The 21570-nt window shown below is 42.3% G+C and overlaps 2 protein-coding genes across 4 annotated transcripts; one reads left to right on the top strand and one right to left on the bottom strand.

The window, feature by feature from the left end:
- The first annotated feature begins 664 nt into the window (after window positions 1–664).
- Window positions 665–12881, top strand: LOC139368127 (epidermal growth factor receptor kinase substrate 8-like protein 1). Its single transcript, XM_071106707.1, has 19 exons — window positions 665–886; window positions 1852–1916; window positions 2036–2194; window positions 2552–2701; window positions 3185–3264; window positions 4675–4811; window positions 5341–5402; window positions 5492–5618; window positions 5807–5895; window positions 6010–6084; window positions 7343–7491; window positions 7835–7979; window positions 8130–8182; window positions 8276–8384; window positions 10675–10800; window positions 10964–11126; window positions 11587–11752; window positions 12140–12272; window positions 12483–12881. The coding sequence occupies exons 2-19, from the start codon at window positions 1884–1886 to the stop codon at window positions 12567–12569; spliced, it is 2043 nt and encodes a 680-aa protein (XP_070962808.1). The 5' UTR covers window positions 665–886; window positions 1852–1883; the 3' UTR covers window positions 12570–12881.
- Window positions 12875–21405, bottom strand: LOC139368128 (putative RNA-binding protein Luc7-like 1). 3 transcript variants are annotated; one of them, XM_071106709.1, is made up of 11 exons: window positions 21208–21402; window positions 19387–19457; window positions 18147–18241; window positions 17863–17961; window positions 16559–16669; window positions 16320–16463; window positions 15894–16070; window positions 15548–15636; window positions 15331–15369; window positions 15063–15227; window positions 12875–14942 (listed from the first exon to the last, which is right to left on the bottom strand). In XM_071106709.1, the coding sequence occupies exons 4-11, from the start codon at window positions 17956–17958 to the stop codon at window positions 14786–14788; spliced, it is 978 nt and encodes a 325-aa protein (XP_070962810.1). In that variant the 5' UTR covers window positions 17959–17961; window positions 18147–18241; window positions 19387–19457; window positions 21208–21402; the 3' UTR covers window positions 12875–14785. The 3 variants fall into 3 exon arrangements, with proteins under 3 accessions (XP_070962810.1, XP_070962809.1, XP_070962812.1); XM_071106708.1 differs by lacking the exon at window positions 19387–19457 and having other exon boundaries at window positions 21208–21405; XM_071106711.1 differs by lacking the exons at window positions 19387–19457; window positions 21208–21402 and having other exon boundaries at window positions 17863–17981; window positions 18147–18230.
- Window positions 21406–21570: the final 165 nt, after the last annotated feature.

Raw genomic sequence — 21570 nt, 5'->3', positions numbered from 1 at the left:
TTTTGTTTGGAGCCGAGCCTTGCCGTGGGCTTTGAACGGGGCACCGGGCTCACGCCCAGTAGGCAGCCTGGTCCCAAAACAAATGCAATCACTATTCACCCAGTTCAAACTCCTCCCACTGGAGCATCCCAGACCTGATAATCAAATTCCCACAAAATCTCATGTGAAGCGTTCCAAAGACATGTTTGCACATGTTTTCACTTGTGAATTTTCACTTGCACATGATTTCACATGAAATTTAACAAATGTGAAGTGTTCCAAAAAATTCCCATAAAATAACAATATGTGTGTTATCATGCCACTAAAATAACAACAGTTGTGTTACTACGCAAAAAGTGCCCACTGAAATACCCTTATGGAAAAATCACATGAATTTCACGTGAACACATCTCATGTGATCACATCTCATGTCCCCCAAAACCCCTCACATAAAATCACATGATCGCATGTGAAATTTTTTCTGTAAGGGTCCTCAATATTCTGTTACCTGAAACTCCAGTAAAGAGGCGCTCCCTCATTTTGTTGACTATCCAAAAAGGCCCACCTTAAATGTACCTAGACATAAATAGCATTCCGTGTGTGTGTGTGTGTAAATGTTTAAGGCGGAGTGGGCTGGGCTGGGCTTGCCTGGTTTAGGTGACGCACCACTGGAAATCCTTGCCTTACAGAGAGTGACAGAGAGAGCAGGAACAGGATCTAGAAAGCTGCTGCCACACTGAACGAGACACATTTCTCAACTTTGGTATAAATATTTTGGACTTTTTGATTTACTAAAATAACACATATATCTAATAGAAGGCTAAATCAGAGGCCACTAACTTTTTCCTGATTTTGTTTGTTTACCTTTTGTTTGGTGAACCAGTGGATTTCGGGTCAAGGGTTGGAGGTAAGGGATTAGAACGCACATAACATGCATTCACAGATTCAATACAACAATCATTATGCTGTTAAACAAATGTATTTATTCTCTCTTCGGAAGCATTGTCATGCACTCTCACAACGAGATTAACCCCAACATTGACGAGGTGGAAATAAGATGCTCTGGATTGTATGAAATTTCACTGCGGTGGTATTGAGTTCAGAAATGCTCTTGACAATATGTGAGATCTGTACGTCATGGCACCTGCTGTACATTTCAACATCAGGTCTTAGGCCATATATTTACTATTACTATGATATATGCTAATGACATTTTGGTATGAAAACATGTGCAGAGAAACGGAATGCTCGTGGTCGTTATGTAGTCTTACATGTGAAATAAGACCACATTATTTTTATTATTATATTCCTGACTGCTGATGGGAACAGACTTGGGATGTTGAAAGATTTTTACGGAACATAAAACAAGTCATCAAGTATGAATGGATTTTATGCATGTGAGTTACTCAGACTTTTCCCGGAATGTGATTGAGGGAGTCGCTTGGGCTATCAGGCAGATCAATGACTGAGATGTAACATGTGGCACTATAGTACTGTGGTCAAACTGGTTGGGTGGGTAAATCACAGGTCAGTGGGTGAGGGAGAGCATGACACTGACACAGGGAGAAACTCCAGGTGAGGACTTTCAGTTTCCTCTTGGGTCATCCGGGTGACATCATCTATGGTGAGAGGACAGTATATTCAGGACAGTTAATTGCTCAAATCAAAGCAGTTGGATTCTAAGACTCATTGATAACTGACAATAGCAAATGAACTACACCCATCATAGACCAAAGTTCTTTTGACTCCACCCTCTGTTACACAGTTCTAAATCGTTTATGAATGAGAGGCTCTGTAGTGTCATCATTCTTACAATGATCTTCATCATTACCAAGTAAGAATTTTCCTCAGACCGGTTTACTCTGCCTCCAGGAAAACCCAGATATCTGTCAAGTAACAGTCGCATGATGACAGACGTCTCACGATATCTTATCAATGTAAGTGTTCTGAACATTATTTAAGTTGCATTATATCAGAACTTTTCAAGTGTTATACCCATGTAATTAACATACAGACCTAGGAAGATCTTTTTTCTTTATTTCACTTCCCTGTGCAGCACCTGGTGACGTTCTCCCTGCAGGATGGGGAGGTGAATAGTGTGGATGAGGCCCAGTCTCGTCTGTCCCGACTGGCCCGGGCGGAGAAGCTGTGGAGCCAGCAGATAGTTCTGGAGATTAGCCCTGAGGCCCTCCGACTCAGAGACACACAGAGCCAGGTGGGTTGTGTAGCATGATCTACTACAGTACCCATAATGCTTTGCACATCTCCCTACCAATACATGTGGCATGATATATATGTAGGGACTGTGGACAGAGGAACAGAGAACTCCAACATGGGTCACAATTAAACATTTGCTTTATATGAGATGCGTGAACTGTAGGACAATGCCTTATTAATTAACAAAGGCAAGTTACATTTCGGTTAAGGCTTGTACATATGACCTTCATGATGCCACTGATTTAAAAGCTCTCTAGTCTTCAGACCTTGTTTTCTAATTGACATTAGCTATGGTTATATGTGAGGCGCTGCAGTTCCAGTCATTTGAAATGGTGATTGTATTGTATTCATGCAGGATGAGTTGGAGAAGTATCCAGTTGCATCTATCCATCGCTGTGACGCCATCCTCACTGAGAAACGATTTCCATCCCTCCTGTTACTCGTTTGCCAAAGCGCACCTCAGATAAAGCCTGACGTTCTCTTCTTCAACTGTGAGACCGTAAAGGTGAGTGCAGCAGTACGGGTGTTTTATGGATGCTTCCGAAAACTCTGGGTCCTGGGAGATCAGGCCAGGCAAAACTCCTGACCCTAGTTACAGATGTAGGATCTTCATTTGAGTCAGTTTTCTACAGCAGGAAAATAATCCTGCAGCAACAGGAAGTGTGAATTAGTATGTTTATTATAATTAATGGACACTTTTGTGGGGATTGCAAAAAAAAATCATAAGGGAAAAACAAGTCTGAAATGTTAAAGTGGAAATTACATACTTAAATACATACTTAATTACATACTTCAGAAGCCTTTTTAAACCTCAATGCAGGATGGTCCAAATAAAATTCTACATCTGAATAATATGCTTTCTTAAACTATATGAGCCTGTCCTGTGATTACCTGATATGGTACGCATTCTAAATGGAAATGAACTGTCACTGTAGTTCAGGTTCAACCGGACAACAGTGATGTCTCTTATTGATGGTTGTGTTCGCAGGCAGAGCAAATTCGTGACGACATCACAAGGGCAGTGTCAGGTTACTCATCGAGGTCCAAGAAGCGCCCAGAGGCCCTCAGGTACTGGGATTGTTATTGTCCTTCATGGCGGAGAGAGCGAGAGCGAGAGGGGCACAGAGAGAGATTTAAAAGATGTAGGAAGGTCCCACGGCCATGACTGACTTATGTTGTTTACACAAAAAAAGCTGCTATCTAGAACGTCGGCTGTCCCCATAGGAGAACCCTTTGAAGAAGCATTTTTGGTGGCAGGTAGAACGCTTTGGGTTCCAGGTAGAACCCTTTCTACAGAGGGTTCTACATGGAACCCAAAGGAGTTCACCCTGGAACCTAAAAGGGTTCTCCTATAGGGACAGCCAAAGAACCCTTTTGGAACCCTTTTTTCTAAGAGTGTACCGTCCACTGAGTTTCTATATGAGTGAAAGAGAGAGAGAGAGAGAGAGAGAGAGAGAGAGAGAGAGTGAAGAGAATGAGCAGCTGAGAACGAGGGAGGACAGACTTGTTTGACTGGTTTCTACATAACTTAAGAAGGTGTGACAGAGAGAACAAGGCCATTGTGGTATGGAGGAGAGGAGAGAGCGAATGGTGCTGGTTCACTGATGCAGGCCTAAACTCAGAAATGCTTTGAAACACACAGTTAAATGACATTTAAAGGACACACAGAAAAGGTAGGCTATAATTAAGATGCTACCTGGGGTATATTTCTGAATTGCCGAATCGCATTGAAATGCATACTGTTGAGTAGGTGTTACTTTGTGTACAGTATGTTTGTCTTCGAGGGTTAGCAAACAGACCAATGTCAAACAATGCCTCAACCTACAAATGTGACAAATGTGACAGAACTCTATGTCTGTCTAAATCTTTTGTGCCAATTCTGACTAAAGTTTGTCATTTTAGCTATAGAAAGTTGTATATGTGAGTTGACGTATGTTAGTCACAGCGGGACTAAGTTGATATTGATATGAGAACTAATCTGAGGACCTCTGCTTGTTAAATCTGACATTTTATGTTTAAAAAAGTTTATTTTCGCTAGATTAGCACAGATAGAGATTGTTTGTGCTTTCTTTTCAGTTAATCAGATGATCAGAAAATGACCTATTGATACTGGATTGTGCACATTTGACTCCATATGTCGATAATTCTTTACCAGGGAGATTCAATATGTTTCATATGCCTTTCGTGAAGGGCGTTTCTTATGGGGTTGAATGAATGGTTGTTATCAGCAACAGTCAGGATGACCTAAGAACAGCATTGACATTTTTGCATGAATCATATTCATGATAATGACAGGCCTTTGTTGCACGTTAGGATATTGACCTTACTGACTACAGCTTAATTTGTGTTCTATCAGGTGAATTCCAACCATGAAGTCAAATGACAAAGTTGCTTGACAAAAACGATCCTGGAAGGTAGAAAGTTGCATGATATAGCATGTGTCTTGATTTCTGAAAAATCTCTCTCCTTTTCCTACAGACTTCCTCCGATAGACCCTGTTCTTCCTCAAAATACCAAAGCAGCGATGATGGACCCCTACGGAATTCCGAGTCCCCCCATTCCACATGCTCCCAATGCCCCGCCTGCCAACCCTCCACCCTACCCAGGAATCAGAGGCAAGAAGACAGGAACCATCTTGTTTGTGCATGCTCTGGCAATTTACGTGTTTGCCAAGTCAATGAAATGCTTTGAAACAAATTGTCTAGGAGGGGAAGAGTGGGGAAAAGAGAGGATGAGCGAGAGCGAGGGAGATAGGGGGGGAAATGAAGCCCCGGTAGGGGTATTTCAACCGGCAATCAACAGTTGAAAAAATAACAAAGCGAACTCCCTGCCTTTCAGTAGAAAGGGATGGGGCTGGAGAAATGTAACCTCTCTCAAATTCATAGACAGCGCTATGGATGCAAGGACTGACCCTCCATGACATCAAATCAATGAATACATATCATACATTTATCATTCCAAAAAAGAATGTAGCACTGCAGATTGCCCCTTTAAGGTGAAAGGTTCTCATGAGTATAGAGGTTGCATTGTGTGTGTTGGGGGAAGGTGTGTCCGGAGTTAGAGGGGGGCAGGAATTCTAAATGCAGGAAATTCCAACCAAGGTAATGAATGGAAATGGACGCTCTGACTCTTCTTCCTCAACAGCGAATGGCGTCAACAGCGGGCAACAACCTGATAGCTCTTTTCTACGAGCTGAGAAAGAAGTGGTACGTAACAATACCATTAAATGCTTTAAAATGTTTTAATCACAATTCCACTGTAGGGTTAACTCTTTTCTCATGCGTCTAAATTCCAGGGGATCCTTAATCACTGTTTCGATGACATTGAGGTCTTCATGGCAAAGCTCCAACAGACTGCAGAAGCTGCCTCAGTTTTAAGCCAGAGGAAGAAGAAGAAGAAAAGTCGCAAGCAAACAGCAGAGGGTAAGAGGGATAAGCAACTCACACACCCTATAGGGCTCAATGTTAAGAAAGTTCACTTGAGCAACAATAGGTTTGCTGGCCAAGTGACCTCCTAAACTGGCTCAACTCAAGATGCCGTTCAAAGCTGAAATCGCTGATCTTTTTCGGGTGTATTCTTTTTGTCTCTGTGTCTTTTCTCTCAAATACAGAGGACTTGCTTACTGCAAAAGCTCGCCCTCCACCCGAAGAAGAATTCATGGACATCTTCCAAAAATTGAAATACTGCTTCAGCCTACTGGTGAGTAAAGGGAGCATTGCCATGACTACTCCACACTTCTTTCAAGCTTTTGTTATGTCAACAAAACAGTTGAGATATTGTGTACCCACTCATCATCTCTCATCCTCTTCCCAGGCTCGTCTCAAGTCTTCCATCTCCAACCCATCCTCAGAGGAGCTGCTCCACCATGTGTTCAAACCTCTGGATATGGTGAGTCAACAATGATAACCTTTTTAACCATTGCTTACGCGTTGGTTATGAGAGGCCTTGGAGGGAGAGAACTACGGGGACGACACACGTTGCTATTGCCGTCAACACAGGATTAGATATTTATAACTGGAAGGGGCAGAATAAAAGTAGCTAGTATCTTTTGACATAATAATAAGTATCCTTGTTATGTCTACTCAATCATGTAATTAGATTGTTGAAGAACAATCTGTCCTGAATGGCTGTGTACTCTTATAATGATGTCATGTTGATTTGTGACTTCCTTTTGTCGTATACTTACTAGACTATTGTATGTAGGCTATATGCAGGCTCTGTCTATTTGTACATACAGTGTGTTTGCCCGTATATAGTGTGTATTGCTACCCAAGTATGTACTGTGTTGAAACAATTGAATGGTTTTCGACACAGAGGGGAGGTAGTGTTACTGGAAGAAAAAAAAAACGTTATATATTTTGAGTGCTGTTCAATATTTGCACAAGGTAGTGCCCAGTGTGTTATCACATATTTTGACTTTGGTCACATAAATAATGTCGTATTTGTTAGCAAAAACATTATAAACGGACTCATTAAGACACAATTTAACCCAATAGTGTCATACAACTGTGACGTAAAAGTGTTTCAATTCAAGTGGTATGGAAGATGGTAAAGATAAGCACAGGAAATATGTTCAGGTGTGCCAGGTACTCAGAGAGGGTTGGCACAGTGTAAGAACAGCCTGCCTATAAAACTATTGTATCACTACATGAAAGAATAGAGGGTGGAATTGGAAAAAAACAGGCAGCTTAGGTGTGTGTATCCTGGCACGCCTTCATGGAAACAGGGAGAAACCAAGAGAGGTGTAACGGCTTGTTGATCTGTAGACTTCTGTCTGCTGAGAGGGATGAGAGGGTGAAACCGCACATGACCCACATTGAACAATCTTTTCACTATGGTGATATCTAATGACATGTAATAACATTCACATATTGGGTAATACCAGTCAGTGATTGGCAATATATTATAAGGCCTGTTTCCCCGGACACAGATTAAGCCTAGTCCTGGATTGAAAAGAGCTTTTCAATCTCAATTGAATATTATTTTTTGTCCAGTACTTTAATCTGTGTCTGGGAAAACCAACCTTTAGAGTTCATTAGGCCTAGATTGCCCTTCAAAATGAATCTACTGTTGCCAATTGTTCAGTCAACCCATTATTTCCAATGATCCTGATCTAAACTGTGGTCTGTTTACTCTGTGGCCTCAGCTGGTGAGGACTACCGGGGGCCCTGCCCTAGGGGCCTCAGTGACCAGTCCTGCCCTGACCAACTCAGCCGTAACCCTGCTTCAAGACAACCTGTCTGAGGAGGAGAGGCTGCTATGGACGGCTCTGGGGCCCCACTGGACACTCCCACGGTCAGTATTGACAACTACAGAACAGTTGATGCTCCCATAGACCCGTTTGATTGGGGCATTGAGTGTGGCAGTCGGTTGTCTCAGGTCATGTGCCAGTGTGCCAGACTCATAAGGCTCTTCTTTGACTCTGTGGCTTATGGTCTGTGACGTTGGAGCAACATGACATGATGACACAGCATGACATGTCAATGTCAATGTTTATTCAGGCAGCCACGGAAATAGTACAGTATTTCAACTGTGGAGAGAGATGATCAAATTCCTTTCTAGGCTATGTCTACACTGGCTATACTATTCGTTAGAATATTTGTTTGTTAAGGTCAGCAATTTCTCTCTCTCCTCTCAGTTCCCAGCTTAAAGGGCCAGTGGCCGCATATACACCGGTATTTCTGGACGGGTGGAAGCCAGAGGCCTCCAGGGCAGACAGGCAGGTTTATGAGGATCCAGTTGAGTCACAACACAAACATGAAGCCCTGAGAGAAAAACAAGAGGTTTGTGATAAGAGAGATGCACATTCATGTACATCATGTACATTGAGGAGTTGACAAAGATTGTAACATCATACGAATGTGCCCTTTACTGTCCTGACCTCTTCCTCAACCCCCTCCCTTTTTCTCTCTCTCTCTCTCTCTCTAATTCAGTTGCAGCCTACTCAGCCAGTTGGACCTCCAGTCACCCCTAAGAGCAATGAAATGTAAGTTTTCAAATCAAACATATTTTTTTTGTATTTTTGTATTGTTGACTTTTATTTAGCAGTTACATCAATAATACACTAATTTCCTCTCAGGGATAGCAGTGTCCTACCCCCCGAGGGAGAGAGGATGTACAGTTGCAGCTATGACTTTGTGGCCCGCAACAACAGTGAGCTGTCTGTACAACAGGGAGATACACTGGAGGTAAACATCTGAAAAGTAATTAAGTGACATTAGGTAATATTACACAACAGACAAATTCAGGAGAGTTCTTGAACAACACACGCCTGGTAGCTAGTCTTCAAGGGCTTGGCTCTCTTTTAATGGTAAGATACATGGTTGGTACAGATGTAGGAGGTTAATTTGAGCCAGTTTGCTTGAGCAGGAAAATAATCCTGCAGCAACAGGAAATGTGAATTATTATGTTGATTATAATCAGAAGCCTTTTTAAACCTCAAATACACTACACGTTTTACATTTCCTGCATTGCAGGAAAGTTCTCCTGCAACAGGGTGATTGAATTAAGATCCTACATCTGTAAATTAGAAAAATCCAGTACACAATCTGGCTATATTGGTGATACTGTACAAAATCAAGTTCTAAAATAAATGTATCCTCAATCAAGCATTAGTAATGCCAGAGTTAAAAAAACCTAGGAAATAAATATTGATGCATAGCACAGGTACACTTTGTCCTTGCCAGATTCTAGGCATACTGTACATACAGTTGAAGTCGGAGGTTTACATACACTTTGGCCAAATACATTTAAACTCAGTTTTTCACAATTCCTGACATTTAATCCAAGTAAAAATTCCCTGTCTTAGGTCAGTTAGGATCACCACTTTATTTTAAGAATGTGAAATGTCAGAATAATAGTAGAGAGAATGATTTATTTCAGCTTTTATTTCTTTCATCACATTCCCAGTGGATCAGAAGTTTACATACACTCAATTAGTATTTGGTAGCATTGGCTTTAAATTGTTTAATTTGGGTCAAACATTTCGGGTAGCCTTCCACAAGCTTCCCACAACAAGTTTGGTGAATTTTGTCCCATTCCTCCTGACAGAGCTGGTGTAACTGAGTCAGGTTTGTGGGCCTCCTTCCTCACATAATGCTTTTTCAGTTCTGCCCACACATTTTCTATAGGATTGTGATGGCCACTCCAATGCCTTGACTTTGTTGTCCTTAAGCCATTTTGCCACAACTTTGGAAGTATGCTTGGGGTCATTGTCCATTTGGAAGACCCATTTGCGACCAAGCTTTAACTTCCTGACTGATGTCTTGAGATGTCGCTTCAATATATCCACATCATTTTCCATCCTCATGATGCCATCTATTTTGTGAAGTGCTCCAGTCCCTCCTGCAGCAAAGCACCCCCACAACATGATGCTGCCACCCCCGTGTTTCACGGTTGGGATGGTGTTCTTTGGCTTGCAAGCATCCCCCTTTTTCCTCCATACATAGCGATGGTCATTATGGCCAAACAGTTCTATTTTTGTTTCATCAGACCAGAGGACATTTCTCCAAAAAGTATGATCTTTGTCCCCATGTGCAGTTGCAAACCGTAGTCTGGCTTTTTTATGGCAGTTTTGGAGCAGTGGCTTCTTCCTTGCTGAGCGGCCTTTCAGGTTATGTCACTATAGGACTCGTTTTACTGTGGATATAGATACTTTTGTACCTGTTTCCTCCAGCATCTTCACAAGGTCCTTTGCTGTTGTTCTGGGATTGATTTGCACTTTTCGCACCAAAGTACGTTCATCTCTAGGAGACAGAACACGTCTCCTTCCTCAGCGGTATGATGGCTGCGTGGTCCCATATTGTTTATACTTGCGTACTATTGTTTGTACAGATGAACGTGGTACCTTCAGATGTTTGGAAATTGCTCCCAAGGATGAACCAGACTTGTGGAGGTCTACAATTTTCTTTCTGAGGTCTTGGCTGATTTCTCTTGATTTCCCCATGATGTCAAGCAAAGAGGCACTGAGTTTGAATGTAGGCCTTGAAATACATCCACAGGTACATCTCCAATTGACCCAAATGATGTCAATTAGCCTATCAGAAGCTTCTAAAGCCATGACATCATTTTCTGGAATTTTCCAAGCTATTTAGAGGCACAGTCAACTTAGTGTATGTAAACTTCTGACCCACTGGAATTGTGACACAGTGAATTATAAGTGAAATAATCTGTCATTAAACAATTGTTGAAAAAATGACTTCTGTCATGCACAAAGCAGACGTCCTAACCGACTTGCCAAAACTATAGTTTGTTAACAAGAAATGTGTGGAGTGGTTGAAAAACTAGTTTTAATGACTCCAACCTAAGTGTATGTAAACTTCCGACTTCAACTGTACATACTGGTTGTTACCTTGGCAACAGCTATCACTTCTAGAGATTGTGAGTTGTGTAATACTACACGATTAAATATATCACTTGTTTTATTCCTCCTTAATTATTCTCTGTAAAAACATTGGCTCCTCTCCTTTACTGTGTCAGGTCGTGGAGTCTTCCAAACGCTGGTGGAAGTGTCGTAATCGCTTCAACGAGGTTGGCTTTGTCCCATTCAACATCCTGGAGCCAATGGCTCACATAGACAGCCCTGTCACCATGAGAGAACCTAAGGTAACAAACAGCCCAATGTAAAACAAAGACACAGAAACAACACACGTTCCTTTACCCACACCCAGATACTGGTACAGGTATTCATTTCAGTGATTCGATATTCCATATCAGTGTTTTCAATGTTGTTCCCTCTCTCGTTCCTTTCCCCTCTGTTCTGGTCCAGCCTCCGGTCTCACCTGCCCTGACCAAGACTCACATTCCTCCCAGCCCTCCAGCCTTTAACCCTAGCTCCTTGACTCCTAGCCCCTCAGCGCACCACCGCCCTCGCCCACTATCATACAACCAATACAGCCAACACATTCCAGCCGGAGATGACGCAGACAAAGGTATCACACTATACTGAGAGGATTAACAGTATATTTCTGCACTGTGTGTGTTTGTCTGTGTCTGTGTATGTCAGAGGAGAGACTCAGGCACTGCACTACACAGAGACACTCTTGGTCTTTGCTCTGCTATGTGAATGTGTGTTTGTGTCTGTGTCCACGCGCAATTGTGTATGAGGGAGGCTCCAGAGAGGGGGGAAAGTGTTTGTTTGTTTGCACTGTGTAAATGGCATAAAAGCATTTTAGTCATTTAGAAGACACTCTTATCCAGAACAACTAGGGCCAAAGGGCTTGCTCAAGGGCACATCGACAGATTTTTCACCAAGTCAGCTCGGGGATTTGAACCTGCAACCTTTTGGTTACATTCTTATGACAAGAAAGTCTTCTGACTGCTCTGTTTTAGCAAGATAAGCCAAACAAAGACCTAGAAAACACTTTAACGCATTGTAAAAACTCTCCTCAGTCATGATGGTGAATGACGAACTGCTCCAGAGACTGACCAATGGGAAGGCCAACCTGAACAAGCCACTGGTCATCCCTCGCTCGTCGGACACCTTGGTCCCCCTGGACTACAACTCACCCCCCGAGGAGGTGGAGCAGTGGCTCAGGGGGAAGGGCTTCAGTGAGACGTGAGTTTGACGTGACCCCCAACAACCTCAAACTCAAAACTGATCACATTCCAATCAGGGACCTATTCTGGTCATGGGTACTTCTCGTGTATAGTGGACTTATAGTAACTCCAAGATTTAGGTACTGCTTATGTATTGCTTACTGATCTGTTCAAAGGAATTTGTCACAATATACAGATATTCAATACATTTCTACCAAATCAATTGTAATTGGTTGAACCTGAAATAGTCCTTAAGATCTGGACTCAGTAACCTTGCGACTAAGTCGATCTGTCTAGTTCCTGTACAGAGATGACTGAGTTGCTCATTGATGATTGAATGTGACAGGTGAATGAAGGGTAATGTCTGAGTAAGGTTACTGACTAGCTGTGTGCCTCCCCTGCTTAGGACGGTGACATTACTGGGAAAGCTGACAGGAGCCCTGCTCTTCTCTCTGAACAAAGAGGACCTACGACAAGTCCTACCAGACGAGGGCGCCAGAGTGTACAGCCAGCTCACTGTGCAGAAAGCACTGTTGGAGGTACTGCTTCACCTTTTGTTGGTTAATACACATTGGAATTCTTTAGTAGGCAACCTATGATGATTGCAGTGTTCCTCAGTATTGACTTACGCATAAGACTAATACATTTCCCAACAATTTTACTCCAGTCGTATGCAGTTTTAAATCCATAATGTCCCTGTTGTGTCGTCTTTCCATGTTTTGAACTAATTTGAAGTTCTGTTCTCCCAGGACGCCCGGAAGGCCACTGAGCTGGAGGCAGTGATGGAAAAACAGAAGATGAAGATGGATCTGAAGCTGGAGAGTAGCACACTATAAGACCCACGTTTCAGACATCATGTGTCACTCCCCCATAAGGAAGACTCCAACTAAAAGAGAAAAAAGCCCGCACCACTGGCTTGATTCTATCTAACAAACATTCAAAAACTGTCAGATGTAACATTATGCAAATATTCATTTTATGGTTGCTCTTCAAGCCAGGCTGTGCAGTCTTGAATCAAGGCTTTGTTTTTTTGTTGCAAATGCTTGCTTCGGTTAAAACTTTTTAGGATAAATTGTCCTCTGTTAAGCCAATGTACAATTACACTTAGGCCCTGAGCAATGATCTCAGGCAAATAGATTAATACAATTCTGGGATTTTTATTCAGGCTTCAGAGAAAATCATCTTCTAGCAAAATAACGCAAACAGACCAAACCAATACTAGAGCTGGCACCCATTAGGAAAAGTTATGCATTCCTTTATATGTGTTTGCATCCAATTTCAAGTGACTGACATACATGAACCAACATATTCAGAAGATGTACAAGCTGCGGATTCAGCATCAAAATACTGGAAAGTAAAATGAACATAAGCGGGTACTTAGGATATTGTTCCCAGCACCAGGTGTCATAGTCCAAAACCAGGGTAACGTAACTGACTACCTGGGTAACGTAGCTGACTTGCTGGGTAACATAGCTGACTTCTGGGGTCACATACAGTCATTCTCAATCCAAAACAGCATTTCCTACTCAATCCATTGGAGACATGCAAAGTCCATCATGTCTACTATACAAACATACAGACTTCACATGACATGAAAACTTGGAACAAACTTGTAAAATTCTATTAAAAAAAGAGACTCCATTTGTGAACACAAAGGACAATAAAATCTAAAGCGTGAGAAAATCCTGTCCGTATTATGACATAAATGTCCCGTCAGTCAGTCTAGGCCACAACTACAGAAGCAAAGGTTATTTCACAAGCTGACAGAAATGAGCTCACTGTTCACAACTGACCAAATTCCTTTTGTATTTCCAAATGTCCTGATCCAGTCAAACAACAATATGTCTGAGTTGATCAATCTTATAATCTGTTCTGCACATATCTGAACTATGGTTACTGGTATGTTAAATATGTTTTGCAACTTTAAATGGAAAATTACTGCGACTAGCATAATGAAATAGCCTCTAGGAAGGGAAGGAAGCCTCGAAGAGTGAAGCCAATCTAAGGCAGTATGCCGAGTTGTGTTCATTAGGGCACTAATTGAAAACCTTTCGCTACGTTTTTAACGGGAGAGCAAAAATGTGCTTTTCTTATTGGACAAATCCAGACGACCCCTCCCTGTTTCAGTCCGGTTTCTTCAGTTTGGTGCCTAATGAACATGACCCAGGACAGTATGATTAAGCAGTGTCTCAATCGCACAGCAATCCTGACAGTTTAAAAATAACAGTATCAAAACAAAGAAACATTTAAATGCTCTATTCTTTAAGTTTATGGTTCATTCAATGGTCATTCATTTATCCTTTCTATAGCTACCACTTAAATTGTATATTTAGGATTGTTTCATAGAATATGTATATAAAATCAAATGAATTGCAATCAACAGCCATCACTTAAAACATATGCTGGCAGGACTTTGTGCACCCCCACAACATTCAACAACTACCGATATATTTGAATGCTTGAAATATATACAGTACCAGTCAAAAAGCCACAACACAACTAATTGGATCAAACGTATTAAGGAGAGAAATACAACAAATTAACTTAAAGGCACACCTGTTAATTGAAATGCATTCCAGGTGACTACCTCATAAAGCTGGTTGAGAGAATGCCAAGTGTGTGCAAAACTGTTGTCTAGGCAAAGGGTGGCTACTTTGAAGAATCTCAAATATAAAATATATTTTGATTTGTTTAACACTTTTCTTGGTTACTACATGATTCCATACGTGTAATTTCATAGTTTTGATGTCTTCACTAATGTTCTACAATGTAGAAAACAGTAAAAATAAAGAAAAACCCTTGAATGAGTAGGTGTGTCTAAACTTGACTGGTACTGTATATATTTGCGCAATATACGATACATACACACACACAAACCTGTGGTCATATAAGCTCTATTTATTTGGGACACAGTGGGTTGGCTGGAATATCTGTCAAATCAAAACGTCTCTGGACATTGCTGTTAAGAGAGTCCTTATAGATAGATATATGGACAGGTATGAAAGAGAGAAAAGGAGGTTGTGTTTTGAGGATGGATAGATAGCGAGAGTCCTCAGAGGTCCCCGGTGTCTCTGTCCCTGTCCTGCGCCCGGCGGGAGTCCGTCCTCCCGTTCTGATCCCTGCTGTCTTGCCGCCGCTCGGAGGATCCCCTCTTCCTGCTTCGCTCCCGTGAATGGTCTCTGGAGGAGCGCTCTCGATCCCTGGACGACCTGGAATCGTTCCACACGGTCTTGTTACACACACATCTAACGTACATTTATTATGAGAATAACCTTTATTGTTGTGTACATGTCTGAGTAATGAGAGTATGTGTGTGTGTTCTCTCCTACTTGTGTCTGGTGCTGGGCTCGTGGCGGTGGCCCTTGCTGCAGGATCGGGAGTGGCTGCGGTGGCGTCTCCTCCTCTCCCGGTCCCTGGAGCGGGAGCGGGAGGAACGCCGCTTCTCCCGAGACGAGGAACGGGAACGCCGTCTCCTACGTTCGCGAGAGCGGGACCTGCAGCACAGACACAGAAAAGTTCTATATACAGTAATAAACAATGATATTGTGTATCTAATATAGTTCATATGGCAGCAGATGGCTGGGGGCCCATACTAACCTATGTTCCCTGCTCTGTTCCCTGCTCCGTGATTTGGTCCTATAAAAACAAGACAATAATTAAGATGCCTGTGAAAATCTTAAATTGCCCCCACATACAGTACATAAATCAATATTTTTTTCCCCCCAAAGAAGTTCTGCCATCACCACCAACATGTTTATAAACCATGTGCCCATGTCAATTTAATTATTTCTGAAAAGTTAAGTCCTGTACCCACCTCGTCTTCATCCGCTCTTCCTTCTCTCGCTCTTCTCGCCTCTTGAGACGGTCCTGGTTCCTCTTCTCCTGCTTGTCAATGACTGTTTTCTGATTTAAAAAAATGATGAGCAATGGCATTAGCCGAAGTCTTAACATAGAATTTAATAACACAAGAAAAAATGTAACGTCAAAAAGTCCTTACCGCAAAACTCAAAGGTATCGAAAATACAGACGTTGGCAGTGCTTTTAATCTCAAACAATATCCTTGTATAATCTTCAAAATGGGAAATCAGTTTAAAAATTAAAAATAAAACTCGACAGGTGTATTTAGCAACCTATGTGGTCTGAGGTGGTTCAGAGATTACCTTCAGGGCTTCCAGTTTCTCCCTGATCTGGATGAATCCCAGGTGCAGCTTCCCACCAAAGTGGTCGGCCAGGCGACGGTCGTTGTCGTGGAGACCCAGGTAGGCCGAGCATACCTCGCAGACACGGAGCTTCTGCTGCTGGAAACTGGAGGCAGGCATGGAGTTTCTGTACTCCTCCTGAGAAGCAGAGAACAGAAAATATGAAAGAAAATGAGTCCGCAACGGAAAGAATGGGGTCAAGTTCATTATGGTGAAAATGAAGTGAAACCGGATGGTTCCCCCTAAACTTGTCCAATAAGAAGGCTATTTGAATTTCCCATTGCAAAATGTTTTTGCTAAGGTGTGCCCTGATGAACACAGCCCAGGTTTATAGTCAGGATGAGTTAAATGGAAACTAGATTTGTTGTGAGGAAAACAACCCCTCACCTCGGCATCCCTCTTCCTGCTGCGGACCTTCTCCACTTCCTGTAGGATCAGCTGGGCTTCATCTACGTTCCCCTCGGCTCCCAGCTGCTCTGCCTTGGCCAGGAGCTTCCCGATCTCTTCGTTCAGCTCGTGGACAGTCTCTGCCTGGAGAGTCACACACACATACAATCAGTCTGGATTAGAACGTTTCCAACAACATGTCCTTACATTCCACAATAAGGTTCATCTTGCTTTCTTACCTTTGCAGCCACCTCCGCACTGATCTCATCCTGAGTCTCCACCAGTCGTTTCTTGGCCAACTCTGTTCTACGGTCGCAATCAGCGATGAAAGACTCCAGGTGATCCACAGCCTACAGTCAACCACAGAAAAGTCAATGCCATACAAGTCAATGGAACACGGACTGGTGCACAGGTAAAATGAACAACACTGACTCAAAATATAAAAACGCAACATGCAAAGTATTTGTCCCATGTTTTATGGTCTGAAATAGAAGATTCCAGAAATGTTCCCATACGCACAAAAAGCATGCCTCTCATTTTGTGCAGTAATTTGTTTGCATCCCTGTCCGTGAGCATTTCTCCTTTGCTAATATAATTCATCCACCTGACAGATGTGGCATATCAAGAAGCTAATTAAACAGCATGATCATTACACAGGTGCACTTTGTGCTGGGGTTAATAAAAGGCCAATAAAATGTGAAGTTTTGTCACAAAACACAATGCCACAGATGTCTCAAGTTTTGAAGGAGCGTGCAATTGGCATGCTAACTGCAAGAATGTCCACCAGGGCTGTTGCCAGAGAATTTAATGTTCATTTTTCGACAATAAGTCGAGTACGTCCAAACGGCCTCACAACCGCATACCACATGTATGGCGTTGTGTGGGCGAGCTGTTTGCTGATGCCAACGTTGCGAACAGAGTGCCCCATGGTGGTGGTGGGGTTGTGGTATGGACAAGCATAAGCTACGGACAACAATGGCCATTTGAATGCACAGAGATACCGTAACGAGATCCTGAGGCCCATTGTCGTGCCATTCATCAGTCACCATCACATCATGTTTCAGCATGACAACACACAGCCCCATGTCGCAAGAATCTGTACACAATTCCTGGAAGCTGAAAATGTCCCAGTTCTGCCATGGCCCGCCAATATCCAGCAACTTTGCACAGCCATTGAAGAGGAGTGGGACAACACTCAACAGGCCACAATCAACAGCCTGAACAACTCCATGCGAAGGAGATGTGTCGCGCTGCATGAGGAAAATGATACTGACTGATTTCTGATCTACGCCCCTACCTTTAAGGTATCTGTGACCAACAGATGCATATCTGTATTCCCGGTCATATGAAATCCATAGATTAGGGCCTAACAAATGTATTCCAATTGACTGATTTCCTTAAATGAATTAACTCAGTAAAATCTTTTAAATTGTTGCAATGTTGCGTTTACATATTTGTTCAGTACAGAACAAGTGCAAATTACTTGGCACGGAAGGGATGAATAAAGTTGTATTTCATTGAACTGACTGTGGACATCACTTACGTCAAGCTCAAAGAAGAGTTCCCTCGCCTTGGAGGCGATTTCGTAGTCGGCCCGGAGCGCCAGGTCGTGGGTCTTCGCACATTCTCCCAGATCCATACGCTGTCGATTAAGTCAGTCAGCTAGTCAAGACACAGCCATAGTTCCTGCATAATCTGTGGCAAACTACTTTAGAAAGTAGTTTACGGTCACTGCATTAAAATATTCAGAATCGATCAACCAATATTACTGACTAGACTTGAACGGCAATAAATCATATGGGAGGACGCGGTGCTTAGTCTGCTTACAGTTCCAGAGAGGATGTCGTGGGGACAGCAGTTCAGGAGATGGCTTTTGCAGACCCGCTCGTCAGTGAACTTGACCCTCTGCCGCGTCTCGTCCCCTGAAACATGCAAAAAGCAACAGTCAGAAATAGCTCACATAGCTATTGGTCCACTAGAGCGAGGTATCCAACGCTTTATACCCATATTAGGGTAAAGGGGCAAAGATTTGACCTTTTTTTGTTACAATTGCATCTTGGTATTCTCTTTATTGGGGTGAAATGAACATAGATATATTCCTCTAGAATGCATCAAGTGACAGAATGTGTGCCTTTGGACAGTACTCAACGACATCCACTTTGTCTTAAGATATCCCAAAATGTGGCTTTGTAAAAACACGTGCTTAAACCGGACCCAGGTTTACCAGTCAGTAAACAATGGGGCCTGCATTGGGATAAGAGTGGTGTGTCCCTTAAGGCTTGCTGTATTTTCTGCTGTAACCTAGAGGCTTACCTTACCCTCGATACTACATTAAGAATATGGTTGTGCTAAGACTGTGACTTGACACTCTCGTCATGGCATTCTGAAAGCACCTGTTCAACTGAAGAATATAGGCCTATAGAAAAATCAACAGCCAAATGGTTGTAAGCCTACTGTATGGGTGTTTTTAGTGATTGACAGGGACAGGCCCATGACGATCCCTTGGTCTCATGACATTGTCACGCTTAACAGTGCTGTGTCACTGCAACAGCTGTTACGGCATCAGCTAGATCTCCTAACTTCAACAAAATGAGACCATTTAAAATAGATTCAGGCCTAGGCTATAGTTGGCGCCAACGAAGTCCCTGACACAAATGGAACATTGAAAGAAAACCCAAGAAAAATGTTAGCTTTATACACACTGCGAGCTGCAACATACTGTACCCATCTGCATTCTCCAAGACCTCAGCTGCAGAATTTTAAACCCGCTGTAGGAAAGTATAAATGGGAACAGTTCTTGCTCAAACCTGTAGTAAGGAAGTGTGGAATGATACACAAGTAAGATTGTAAAGATCTGTGCAGAGCTTCGATGGCTAATATTGTCTCTGCTTGACAATAAACGTGGCTTTCAACGCAACCAGGCAACGTCTTAATTCAAGCTGCAACTACTTCCAAGATTTTAATATCCATTGTTGTGATGCTAAAAAAAAGATACAACTTCCGGAAAGAAAACAATTGTTTGGATTATTATTATTCATAACAGCTTTAAAAATCATGTGTGACTCACGGCTCGATGAACATGAGGCTTTTCTGCAACTCCTTTGCAGATTGATGTAGGCTGGCAAAGATACACTGAACCTTTATGAATAAAATAAAGGGGCCACAATTGTTCAGTTTGTATGCAACATATGTACGGGAAGAATTTGTATTCATCTCAACACACACACAAACTCACTTGACACAAACTCACATTGTTAGGCTGATTAAGCCCAAAAAAGAATCATGGACTGAGGTCAGTTTATCCGACTTTACATGTCACCATTGTAGACATGACATCCTTACTAAATGGCAGCTGTTATGTTTTCAATGTTTGTATCCGTGTAGCCTAATTTGACACCTTTATTCATCTTTTCATTTATTAATAAGCCGGGACTAAATGGCATTCTATAGCGACAGCTTGAGAGATATTGCTGTACCTGTTTTGGACCTTATCCGTAAAAGTTGTAGACAGTAGAGGGGTGACCAAGAAAGTATTACATCCAAGAGCGTGAATCCATCTTTGAATTAGATTGGAGAGGATGAAAGTAGCATCAAACAATTGGATGTAGTACTTTCTTGGGCACTGCTCGGTGATGCAAACAGCGGTTTTATCAGAACCGTCTACGGATACCGTCCAACGTGGGACACATGCTGCTAAATACAGGTAGAGCAATGGGCCGGGTGCATATGTCACAAGCTGTTACTATAGAATGCACTAAGACAGAAGGCTACTGTTAAAATAACTGTACTTACTGTTATTTACCGTATATGTGACAGCAAGCTTCGTAGGTCTAGTATCCTTGTAGCCAGATACGTAATTTACTAAGGAAGTGGTGCTTGTGCAAATGCTACACAATACTTGATGCTGTGCACAATATGACTAACTGTTTTAACCTCCTGTCAAGGACTTGCAGACTCTCTAGATATCCTTACTGACTATTTAGTATTTACAAGGCCGGCTATCTTTGTTATCCTATACTGCATGTAGGCCTTGCTAAATATAATTAGCTTCAGGGTTGGGGTCAATTCAGTTTCAATTACAGTCAATTCAGAAAGTAAACCAAATTGTAATTCATTTTTTTTCTAATTGAAAAGTATTTAAGAGAATTGGAATGGAATGTGTACTTCCTGAATTTACTGGAATTGAAATGGAATTGATCCCAACCCTGGCTAACTATGTATCTAACTGAACAACATAAGAACGTGGATCTGTGTTGTAAAAATACATTAGATTGAAATGTATTAGTTATAACATGAGTTTTATCCCCGCTTTTTCAGGGACCACTTAAACTCAGGATCCCCCAGGGGGGCGCCCAGATGATCATTACTTATCTAGCCAGCTGGTCGATCAACAATGAATGCCAGAGTGGACGTATTTAGCTATGGATACAAACATTAAATCGCGAAACAACAACTAGGCCGGCGACAGATCATGATTGATCTGCTTTTATGTCACACAGCCGTCCTCTTGTACGCCATTCATTCAAGGTATGTCCAACTGAAACACGCCACAAAAACTAGTTAGCTAGAGAGTAAACTAGCTAGCTAGAAGGCTAAGTGCAAGCCACTGGCTCACACATATGAGGCTGCGTTCAGACAAGCAGACAAATTCAGATTTCCCCCCCCCCTAATTAATTAATTCGTATTTTGACCAATCATATCAGCCCTGAAAACAATCTGATGTGAAAAGATCTCATGTGATTGGTAAAAAGACAAATGAGTGGAAAAAACATCAGAATTGGCCTGCCTGTGTAAACGCAGCCGTAGAAAAGTATCTCTGAATGGCTCCATCTTTTAGCTAGCAAGCTAACGTAGCTAACAAGCTAGTCACCGCCGTTTTGCTACTCACCATCCCTCGCTGTCCCCATTAGTTGATCGAGCAAAGCTCTCATTTGAGCTTGGGCCGACATTGCTGTGGGTTAATTCTTGAAAGTTTCACACAAAACAGAAGGTTCCACGATCTATGGTATCCTATTTTATTAATGCAATATGTTTATTATTCGGACAAGCTTCTTCAACGATCTCGTCAGCCCCTTCTTTCTTTGCTAAGGAAATGACGATACTTCCTCTATGCTACAATTGGCCAATTGGAGTGGCTTGGTAACGAACCAATCACAGCCACTTGAGCTCAAGTTAGCTCGTTTCACGATGGTGCACGCAATCGGGGATCCTTGGGATGTTCCTATCCCCATTGAAGCTGAAACGTAAACGG

The sequence above is a fragment of the Oncorhynchus clarkii genome, chromosome 16 (assembly GCF_045791955.1).
Source record: "Oncorhynchus clarkii lewisi isolate Uvic-CL-2024 chromosome 16, UVic_Ocla_1.0, whole genome shotgun sequence".
NCBI classification, from domain to species: domain Eukaryota; kingdom Metazoa; phylum Chordata; class Actinopteri; order Salmoniformes; family Salmonidae; genus Oncorhynchus; species Oncorhynchus clarkii.
Note: the sequence above shows the minus strand (reverse complement) of the source record. Positions and strands in the feature narration are given on the sequence as shown.